This window comes from Zootoca vivipara, chromosome 4 (genome assembly GCF_965207765.1).
Source record: "Zootoca vivipara chromosome 4, rZooViv2.hap1.1, whole genome shotgun sequence".
NCBI classification, from domain to species: Eukaryota; Metazoa; Chordata; class Lepidosauria; order Squamata; family Lacertidae; genus Zootoca; species Zootoca vivipara.
In genome coordinates, this window is record NC_142587.1 from 40,124,975 (window position 1) to 40,136,582 (window position 11,608).

At 43.6% G+C, this 11,608-nt stretch overlaps 1 protein-coding gene across 3 annotated transcripts in view; it reads right to left on the reverse strand.

The window, feature by feature from the left end:
* RPS6KA3 (ribosomal protein S6 kinase A3) overlaps positions 1-2,653 on the reverse strand; it is a 44,386-nt gene extending 41,733 nt beyond the window's left edge. For all 3 annotated transcript variants that reach the window (XM_035114889.3, XM_035114888.3, XM_088667786.1), the window contains exon 1: positions 2,237-2,653. In XM_035114889.3, the coding sequence (XP_034970780.1) occupies positions 2,237-2,320 (84 nt within the window). In that variant the 5' untranslated portion in view covers positions 2,321-2,653. The remainder of the gene's footprint in view (positions 1-2,236) is intronic.
* Positions 2,654-11,608: the final 8,955 nt, after the last annotated feature.

Genomic DNA, 11,608 nt, shown 5'->3' on the forward strand with positions numbered 1-11,608 from the left:
TAAAAGGGGAATTAGACAAATTCATGGAATGTAAGACCATCTACTAGCCATAATGACTTTATTCTATCTTCATTGTGGAAGTAGTATGTCTCTGAAAACCAGCTAGTGACGATCATGAATAGAAAAATACTGTTGTATTCATGTTCTGCCGCTGGAATTTCCATAAGCATCTGGTGAGAAAAGAATGTTGACCTGTATAGACATTTGGTCTGATCCAGTGGGGCTGCTTTTATGTTCTTACCGGTAGATGCTGCACATAACAAGCACAACACAGATCATAAGCATCTTTCAAACATTATGCTTGGCTTCTGGAATGATATTTAGACATACTATGTGGTTGTCTCCATAGGGGAACTGATATATTTCAATAGGCTGCAGTGATATGTCAAAATGCTTTATTGTTATTACACCTCTGAGGCAAATGTTTTTTTTAAAAAAAAACCAAACTCTTTATGGAACAAAGTGTTATAAACACAAATACTGTTGCTCTACTTATCAGCATAAGTCAAAACAAACAGAATACTTCAGGTCTGGATTTAACAAAACTAGAAACAGGGTAATTTAAGTATGCCAAATTATTGCAACACCTTATTACTACCAAGAAAAGGAATCACTTGATGAAAGAGCAGAGAGGTTTTCTCAGAACCATACCCTGAAAGCAACTAATCAAGCCAGATTATCTAAACTTGATCAAACCAAAAGCATGCTGCTTCAACTACATAAAGTACATTGCTTCTTGGATCATGAGAACTTAGTGGGGGGAAATTGAGACAGATGACCACCAGTTCCTACATTGATGCCTTGCTTTCAGCGGAAGCAGGATATGAGGACTTCCCCTTTTAAAAATGAGAAAAGAAAAAACTTGCTCTCATGTGCAAACTGTTCCTACTGCCTGGTTACAGACCTGTACGTGGAGGAAGTTGAGCTTCCGGTCAAAATGAGGGGGAAGGGAGGGAGGAAGAGACAGTAGCCGGGGAAAGTAACCGAACACCATCAAAAAGAACAAAAGCTGCCAAGTCATTCAACCTTTCAGTTTCTACCACAGATCTGACAATCTGACAGTAACCCACTCCACAACCACATAGCCCAGATGTTCTTGGCTTCATAAAGGTGCTGTATTCGGGCTGCACCTTATGAAGTGGAGAGAGGAAAGATGAGATATTCCAAAGACTGAGGAAAGACTGAGATATTCCAAAGCTTAACACTATTTAACTCCTCCTCCAGCAAATTTCAGAACTGTAGTAGTATTGGCTATAGATAGGAAAGTCCCTTTGCTTCCACCCTCTTTTGATTTTCTTAACCCACTGGGGTATCGCCCCCTCCACTTTCCCCGACTATCGTCCCTTGCAAACAAATGGAATAAGGAGGCTGTTCGAAATTAGCTTAAAAGCCATCAGCAGCATTAGCGGTATGGATCAGCATGTTTCTTCCCCAAGGGGAAAAAAAACCCATCACAAAATACATCTGTTTCAGTAAAGAGGGGAGAAGAGATGGGCATAGGCACCCCCTCACATACTTTATCTCCCCAACAGGGAGAACCCACTAAATTCCTTTCAAAGGAAGGCAGAGGTAAACTGTGTCCTCTCCATTACGCCAGAGATCTCAATGCCACTGCGTACAGAGAAACCGTCCTGCCGCCAAAAGAAATTTATTCTCCGAACCAGGGCGATCAAGACGGGAAGAGGGGTTTTGTGTGCCAAAGGAGTTGCCCACACCACTCTCTCCCCCGCCGCCAAGCAAGCCATTACTAATACGGATTTTAAATATCCTGTCGCTGAAAAGGGTGGGAGTCGGAAAAGCGCCCCTTCGTGACTCGCTGCCCCCGAGAGCCGCGAGGGCGAGAGAGAGGGGAGCGCACAAGCAGCCGGACTTGGCTCATCTCGAGGATAGGAGCGATCGGGGTGAGGCGGGAGAGGGGCGACGGAGCAGGCGGCCAAGTGGGCCACGAAGAGTCCCCAGACAGGCAAGGCGGCTGCCCTGCCTTCTCCTCGCATGGGGCACTTCGAAGAAAGAGGAAGCGAAGAGGAAGCGGCCGCCGGTCCCCAAGCGCTCTCAAAGCCGAGGCGGAAGCAGAGCGACAAAACGTTCTCCTTTTCCCAGGGCAAAACGTTCCCCTTTTCCCAGGACAGGCTTTTAATCCCCCCACGCCTCCTCGCGGGCCCTTCCTCGCCCTCCGGGGCTCAGCAGCGGCAGCCGGGACTCGGCGCCCGCTCCCCGGCCGCTCAGGTCGCCTTACCTCGGCGCTGCTGCTGCTGCTGCTCTCCGCCGCGCTCTCCACAGCCATTTTCTGCCAGGGGTCCGCCAGCTGCGCTAACGGCATCTTCCCGCTTTAACTTCCGAGCTCCCCCCACCTGGAGCCGCCGCCGCAGCCGCTGCCCCACAGTGTCTCGCTCAGGCTCCGGGTCAGGATTCCTCCTCCTCCTCCTGGCCAAGGGGAGGGCACTGCCGGTACACTTGCGCTCCCAACCCCTGCACTGGGGGCGGAGGACGAGGCAGAGCTGCCCACGCGCGGGCGAGGAGGGAGAGAACTCGGCTCGGAAGAAACCGCTGCTGGGCAAAGCCAACCTCCCGACGTCCAGCAGGGCTTCTGCTACTACTGCCGCCGCCGCTACTCACTCCGCTTCCGCTCCCAATATGGCGGCCCCCAAGCCGTACCTGCCTGTCAAGCCGAGGCCTGGTGGCGTCATCCCCGAGGGCGGGACTGGTCCAGCCAATGAGAGGCGAGCCCAGGTAGTAAAGGGACGGAGTCGCGGGCGCGCGGCAAGGCGAGGGTTGCTCTGATCCCGTCGGGAGCGACTGGCTTGCGTGGGAGGGAGAGGCAGGCAGCCCGGCAGGCAGGCGGGGACTCCGGATACGTGACGAGGGGTTTGGTTTTTTCCCTTTTTTGTCACGGTCACTTGAGCGAAGGGCGGGAGGCGGCGGTTTTATCCTCCGCTCGGGCAGCATTGCTTTCTCCGGCGCCGAGGATGCCGCCCGCGAGCGTCACACCCCTCGAGCTGTACAATAGCTTATCGTGTGTAGAGAAGCGATTGTACGGTGTTTTCCCTCTACCCCCGGATGAACTAATCTGGCACAATTGTTACAGTGCCACCCCCGTGGCTATGACGGCAAAGTTTAGTAACCTTTCTGAGATAATCCGCGGGAAGCTATTAGCTTTGTACGTGTTCAGTATGACTATTCTGGAGTTTATTTTTTATTTTGTTTTTAAAAAAACTTCATAAAAGTTTTGGCTTAACAAAAAAACCAAAACCCTGTTACCTCCAATCTGAACATGTGTTAGATTTTAGAAGCCTTGCAGCCGGACTTTTCTTATAAAGCATGGCTAAAGGAAGCTGTACGCCAGCTCCCTCGGCCAGTAAAGGGAGATGAGCGCCACAACCCGAGTCCTCCGCGACTGGACTGGACTGCACAATTATTGGAAATTGGGAGGTCTTCCACAACAAATCTACTTTTCCCAAAGACCTGACTTTTAGCAACATAAAAAGTGATGGGGAAATTTACTGGAAAGTGTGGGTTAACACTTGCTTTGATGCAACTGTCATCCAACAAATTCATTAAATTTATTAAAGCCAATGTCATCTAACCTCCCTGCAAACTGATCAGGATGAATATTTAGTAGACATCATCCAGAAGCAGCCTGTGAAGATATCCACAGAGGTGCAGTATACAGGTCAACCCTTATCATTATCAACAAGATAGTCTTGGCTTCAAAGCTGCCTTTTCTAACCATTTTGAACATATTGAAACTTTTGAGTGAGCAACATGCTTAGGATTGCATCTCAATCCTCATTAACACTTAATTGGGAGGAACTTCCATTGAACACTGTAAGACTTCCTTCTGAGTAAGCATGCATAAGGTTGTGCTGTTAGGGTGTCACTATATCTGACAATGTCGTAGTCTGACTCAGGCAATGCTGAATACATTGGAAAGAGGAAAGCCTTAAGACACAGGATGGATGTTAGGACCTAAGCCCTTCTAGCTGTGCTTTTCTCTCGATGTTGTTGAGAGATGTTGTTGAGAACATAAGAAGAGCTTGCTGGAACAGGCCAATGGCTCATCTAATCCAGCATCCTGTTCTCCCAGTGGCAACTAGAGGCCTGTGTTGTTTGTTTTGCTGTTTTGATCAGACGAGTTTACTTCCAATTGCAGAGTCCTACTGAAACAAAAATAGTTTCCTGCTGAAACACAAGTATGATGCACACTTTGAAGTTTCCCTAGTACCATCCTGACATAAAGGTCTGCAGCCATTATAACTATTTCTACTCTTGAGCATGACAACCAAGGAGGAAGATTTGTCTATTTGTTTATGGTTTTTAGGGTTCAGGGTTTTTCCTGACATGCAAGAAAACATGCAAAATACCACCAGGGAATGGACATTTTGTTTGTTTGTTTGTTTGGCAATGCATAGTCTCTGTTCCTAGGATTGCATTGGCTCCAATGTGTGCACTATAAAATAGAAAAGGCAGTGATTACATATGGCACATCTTCTTCAAGACCAGTATTAAGCATTATATTTTTTGCCAATGAATAATTTCATTGAATAAATATAATTAGTAGGATACTGTTTATAAAATTCGTAATGTATGGGGGGAGGTTTAAACCACATATCTGTTGGTCTAAATCTGTTGACTTAATTGTGACTTGCATAATGATTACAAACCTACTTATCTGGATCTGAGCTCAATTCAAATCAACATTTATTTCCAAATAAATGATCAGGAGTGTTAAATTTTAGTATTTGTATCAGTAAACAGCAGTGCACACTACATCTATTCTTATTGCAGTTTTATTTCAACTGAACTCAAAGTGACCAAGAATTACAAATAAAACATAAGAGGTGTTTCTCTATAAGGAAAATGATGAAATCCACAGGTGGCTTAATACCTTTATAGGACCAACAAAATAACACAAAATAGAAATAAAGTCTTGGAGTTCTCTAGAACCCTTCATATTGCTGAGTGTTACACAAATCATGTTTTTCCCTAGCTTATTTCTTCCTCCTGCTAACATCTATTCTGATTGAAAATTGTGGAGAAATAAAAAGCTCACTCACTATCGTGTCATGTTTTGACTTTCCAAATGAAGATATTGCCCAATTGTGGATTTTGGAACCTTTGCAAAGTGCAAGAATGCTGGTTTGAGCAATTTGTGGTGGAGGAAAGGCAGGCTATATAGGAGGATGCTGTCTTATGACATGACTGTACATGTTATCTTCCATAATGTACATGAGTTACCTATGGATAGTTGTTCATTGCTGCTGAAACTGATGATAAATATGAGGATGGTGACAGGTAAGATCTCATTTGCAATCATCACGATCATTTTAGCATGTGAGTGGCTTCCTATGTTCTTGGCTTCCTGCAGTGTAATTGACATCCACCAGGAATTTAGAATTCCTGCCAGTGTTCTGATGTAATCTTGAGAATGTGGATGTGGGCGGGATTGTTGCCGTCTCAAATGGGAGTTCTAACAAAGTACATTTGAATAAACAAGGAGGTTGCACTCCTATTTTTGATTCTGAGGCAAGTGCTGTGCTGGAAGAGGCCCAGGGTCACACTCTTAAATTGCTTAAGGCTTGAATCCTAAATACACTTGCTAGGGAGTAAGCACCACTGACAACAGTGGAATTTACTTCTAAGTAAATGTGTTTAGGATTGCACCGTAAAGCTCCATAGGAGACATGGCTTTCCTATGGTACAATCTTCCTGAGGGGGAAAAAGGTAGCCATATGTTTTGTACCTATATATATACATAAACTTAAACTAAGGGAAACTTTGCCCTTCTACTGTAGACAATATCTCATAGCAACAACAACAACAACAACAACAACAATAATAATAATAATAATAATAATTTTATTACATTTATATTTTGCCCTCCCTCCTAGCAACTCAAGACAGTGTACAGCTAGAGGATCACTGGTTTTCCACCCAGTATGTTGTTGGACTCCATTTCCTATCAACCTTAGCTGGCTTGGCCAGGGACGATGGGATTTATATTCCAGCAGCATCTGAGGAGCCAGAGGTTTCCCATCCCTGGCATACAACAGTGTGATGCAGCAGCAAAAACGGGTTGAAACCATCCACTGAGTAGTTGGTTGCAAGTTGAGCTGTTCTACATTTCACATGACGGAATGACAAATTATACTTTGCTATTTAACAGCTGCTCCCAGAGGTTTCATGTAGATCAGGCACCCCCAAACTGAGGCCCTCCAGATGTTTTGGCCTACAATTCCAATGATCCCTAGCTAAGAGAACCAGTGGTCAGGGATGATGGGAATTGTAGTCCAAAACATCTGGAGGGCCGAAGTTTGGGGGTGCCTGATGTAGATATTAAATAGAACTGTGGACAATATGTTACTCCAGCACACCACACTACAATAGCTGGTGGACTGAAGTGATGTCACCCAACTCTATTTTCTATAACCAGTCCTGTAGGTAGGAGTGGAATCCCCCTAATTCACAAAGACTGTCTAGGAAAGGCATCCCCAAACTTTGGCCCTCCATATGTTTCGGACTACAATTCCCATCTTCCCCGACCACTGGTCTTGTTAGCTAGGGATCATGGGAGTTGTAGGCCAAAACATCTGGAGGGCCGCAGTTTGTGGGTGCCTGGTCTAGGAGGCTGCCATGATTCTTCGTACCAACAGCGTCTGAGAGATCAAGTAGAAACAGCATCACAATCTCCCTTTCATTCTTCTGATAAAGGTCACCCCTCAGGGGAAACAATATCAATCTGGTTCCCAAACTCAGCTTGAACCCAGATTGGATCAGGTCCAGATAACCAATATTCTCCAGAAGCTCCTGTAACTGCACTGCCACCATACTCTTGACGCATCTTGCACAGGAAGGGGCTATTTGTGACTGGGTGGTTGTTGACAAGAACCCTCCATGTCAAGAGTAGGCTTCAGAAGTACATGCAGGTTTAAGGGCAGCAGGCAGATTGGACCCTGGACCCACCCCAGGATTGAGAAGAGTGTCCAGAGAGTATGTGGTTGGGCAAACAGTTGCAAGCACTCTGTCCATATCTTCAGGATGCAAGAGCTGAAATTTACCCCTTAAAAACAGGTCAGATGGTGCTTGGACACCACATTTTGACCTGCTGCAACAGAGAAATTTGAGTTATGGTGAGGCAAAACACAGGATGCAGAGGCACCAGAAATAAAAGAATAGAGTCCTCTTTCACCATTGTGTTACTGTGCTAGCATTAACCTGCTACAAATTGGTGATGCAGGAAGAGTGAAGCAGGCTGAGTTCTATTTATTGACATGACATTCACCTGTGGTTAAACTATAAGCAAATCGCATCCTGCCTGTGGTTCCAACATCCTGAGCAGTGATATGGAATACAATAAAATATAGCCTTGCATCAGGATATGCGGCATCAATACATGCTTGTATTATTTTTTTTGTCATGAGAAGAACACTGAATGCTTTTTTATAGTACAGAGTTTGATTATCTTTGCAGAAAAGAGATCAGGAAACATTTGGATTGAATGTGGGGGCTGCAAAGCGGTATCTGAGCTTGCTCCCATGGTCAATTTGCACTATCTAAGCTTTCTGTTGCCTTGGCTATGCTTTTTGTCTTGTTTTAGTTTTGGATAGGAGAAACGTTAACTCTATGTAGGGTCCACTGCTGTAGTGCACTCTCCACATCCATTCATATTTACACTGTTGTACTGTACTACACTGCCTTTCATCATAGCTGAAGGACCATCTCCTCACATATGATCCTGTCTATCTACTGAAGTCAGGGGCCTGTTTATGCATCCTGCTCCCATCTGAGCTATGGCTGGTGAAAACATATGAAAGAGCTCTATCCCCTTGCTTTGAACTGGGTTTTTTTGCCTCTCACAGTAGCTGGAGAATGTAACTTCCCAAACTCTGATGCATATTACATCCCAAAAATGAGAAGCTTCCTAGTTATCTTACCAACACCTGTTATTAGCTGCCAGTTTTAAATAAGATTGCTCCCCAGTATCTGATACAAATGTGTAAGGACTGTGTGTTATAGCTGACAAAATAAACTATTCTGAAGTCTCATTTAAAAGAAAAATAATTACATTAGTCTTGATGGGTATTGGAGAATGTTGGCACCTGAACAGTTTTTTCTATTTGGAGAAAACAGAGGGGAAAGACTTGAGCATCTGACTGAATAAAGGCTCGAAGAGACCCAGATATTTAAAACAAGATCAATAAGGAGTCATGGCATCTAATTTGTTTATTGTGGCACAAGTTTTTATGGACCACAGCCCACCTCGTTTTGTGCATGAATTGTTATCTTTGTTGTAAGATACACATGGATGCACACTCGCATTCCGAAAAATAAATGAAGACACTTGGGCCAAGAAGCCATTCGCTGCAGGCTTAAGGAAAATAATTCTGCAGACTTTGCAGGGAATAATCCTGACTTGGGACTAAATGATTCTTAAATTCTAATTAGCATATTTAGCAATGCACCCAAAAGCCAAACAGGAAAAGGTAGATGTAGTTGGCCTGACCTTCCGCTGGACCATTCTGCCAATATTTAATTTCTTGCTACAAGATAGATATGCTAAACATACGTCATACACCTTATTAAAACAATTACACACAGCTAGATTTTCCTTTTGCCCTTAAATAATATTTGCAGTAAGAGGAACAAGCTTTCTGAGCATGACTATAAGTTATTGCTAGGGAATACTAGAATAGGCTTTAAACCATTAAAGCAAATGTCAAGCCAAATGTGATGTGCAACTCTTTCATCTCATTCCATTTTCAGCTACACTGAACCTTTTTTCTTCTTAAGTATTTATTTCAGATTAATTTCCCCCGCTGAAACTGCTTTTCCCCATGTTATTCTAAAACCAGGACACAATAACTGTTCTTGCTGCAAAAGAACCAATTACTGTGCCAGGGCAAGAATGTTTAGCTCAAAGGTGATAATGTTCATGAAGCATTTGAGTCTAATAAGTCTTTGTTATTATTAGAACTACCATAGCACTAATGGCCCTAAATAATGCAAGTTGTTACGGGACTGCATTCTCTTAGAGGGCAGGTCAGCGCCGACTGTCTTCATAGCTCTTTTATAATGCACTTGAGTAACATTTCAGGGCATCTGTGCTGGTCACTGCCTAGAGCTGATAGACTGGGATTTGTGTTGACTGTGTAGTACGTAGGCTGAATTCTTATTATCAGTGTGGACAACATTGTCATTGGTTCAAATCTGAGCCAACCAAAAGCATACTGGATGATCATGGGCTGGTAACTTCAACCTAACATTGCTCACATATTTGCTGCCTAGCTGAGGTAAAGACGTGGCAGTATACAATATTGTAACATGATATTTGTGAATGTGAGTGGTACTTTCATGGCTTTACCACATACCATACGGTTCTGACTTTAAAATACTTATAGTTTCATATAGCATATGCATGAAAAATCTAGTTACAGGTAGGTAGCCGTGTTGGTCTGAGTCGAAGCAAAATAAAAAAATTCCTTCAGTAGCACCTTAAAGACCAACTAAGTTTATATTTTGGTATGAGCTTTCGTGTGCATGCACACTTCTTCAGATACACTAGAAACAGAAGGACTGTTAAACTAGACTGTTAAACTAGACTGTTAAACTAGAAACAGAAGGACTGTTAGAAACAGATGGACTGTTAATGGCTGCTGATGGCTGCAATCATGCATAATGAGATAAGAATCCGATGTCTCTATTCATCCCAGGTGCTTCCATGGTTTTAAGCTTAAAACCATGGAAGCACCTGGGATGAATAGAGACATCGGATTCTTATCTCATTATGCATGATCAAGCTTTCTTTAGCACCTCAGCCCAGGACTAATTGCAGCCATCAGCAGCCATTAACAGCCATCTACAGGTTTACCACTCCCATCAGCCCATCACCCATTCCCACCCACCCCCACCACCCTCTGTATATATATATAGGGTCTGACACTTCTGTTTCTAGTGTATCTGAAGAAGTGTGCATGCACACGAAAGCTCATACCAAAATATAAACTTAGTTGGTCTTTAAGGTGCTACTGAAGGAATTTTTTTTATTTTGCATGAAAAATCTGAGAGCCTCTCAACTATTATATTGAGGACTGAAATACCTCAAGGACCACCTATCCCCATATGAACCAACCTGGACCCTGCGATCTTCATCTCAGGCCCTCATGAGAGGTCTGGAGGGTGATAACATAAGAATGAGCCTTTTCTGTGGTGGCTTCCCATTTCTGGAATCTTCTCCATTGGAAGGCTCTCCTGGTGCCTTCATTACACATGGCGCCACGTGAAACTGTTTCTCTATAACCAGGCATTTGGATGATTAAACATTTGATAGCCTTTCAAATGTGTTTGTGGGAGAGAGGGTTATTGGTTTGTTTTTGTTGTTTGTTTTTCTCCCAGGGAAACCCAATCTTCAGCGCTGAATCAGAACAAATAGTACTTGTGTTTCTGCAGATTGCCATTTGTTCCAACTTGGTGCTAAAGAGTTGGTTTTCCAGGGGGAAGTGGTGGGGCGAAGGTAAAACCGCTTGGGCCTGTGCTTAGAAAGCACATGACAAGCTGAAACTGCTTGGACCCATGCTTTCTAGGCATGGGGCAAGTGGAAGTGTGGATGACCCACAAATCTTTAATCTATGCATTTAAATATACATTCTGATGTTTCAAGAATCTGGCTAAGCATTGCAAAGTGGTTGTACATCTAAAACAGGATGGTAAATTTGTAGCCCTTTGGGCATACTTGGACCCCCACTTACATCAGCCCAAGCAGCATGGCCAATGGTCAGAGAAGATGGCAGGTATAGTTCAGTAACATCTGGAAGGTCACTGCAAGCTCCCCATCTTCCCTGATCTAGAAGTTATTCTTCATTAGCTATACTGTACATACAGTCAGTAAACATGCTTGCATGCTCAGATCTCTGTTGCTCAAGGGGGTGAAAATGTGTCCAATACTTCTGAGGGTGTTTTGCTATATTAACCTTAATGGATACCAATAAATGTGAATCAGTGTTTTGGTGCCACTAGCATGCTGTATCTTTCTTTAGTGCTTTTGCAAGGCACATTATTTATGACATGAGGAACAAAGAAAGAAGTGCTGAGCACACAAAGCTCATGAACAAAGCAACTCCATATATTTATATCAAAGATGAAAGGGGAGTGGAATCAACAAGAAATAATAAAGATGGTGCAAAGCAAAATACGTTACAGCTGTGTACTTTTCCTGAGATTGTTTTAATAGCTGCCAATTCTTTAGATTCAGTTTATTTTTGTCATCCCTCAGAAGTTAGGAAATGTTAGATCTATACTTAGCATGTTATTTCTTACAAACATTAGCATTAGGGAACCATACCTTGGTGTTACACACTATGATATTTAGACGCAGGCTAAGGCAAGTAATTTCATTTATTTGAGCTGTAGTCCTTAACACACTCGCCGTGGAGTAAACCCCATGGTGGAATTTACTTCTGAGTAAACATGCATAGGATTTAACACTTAGGCTTCAGTGGCTGCTTTTATTCTGGGCACAAGCAGTGTGTGCAAGCTAGAAGCTGGAAGCAAGGCTGCAGGCTGAAACCTGGGGGAGGCAGAGCCATGCCTGATTCCTGTTTGAATCCAAGGATGT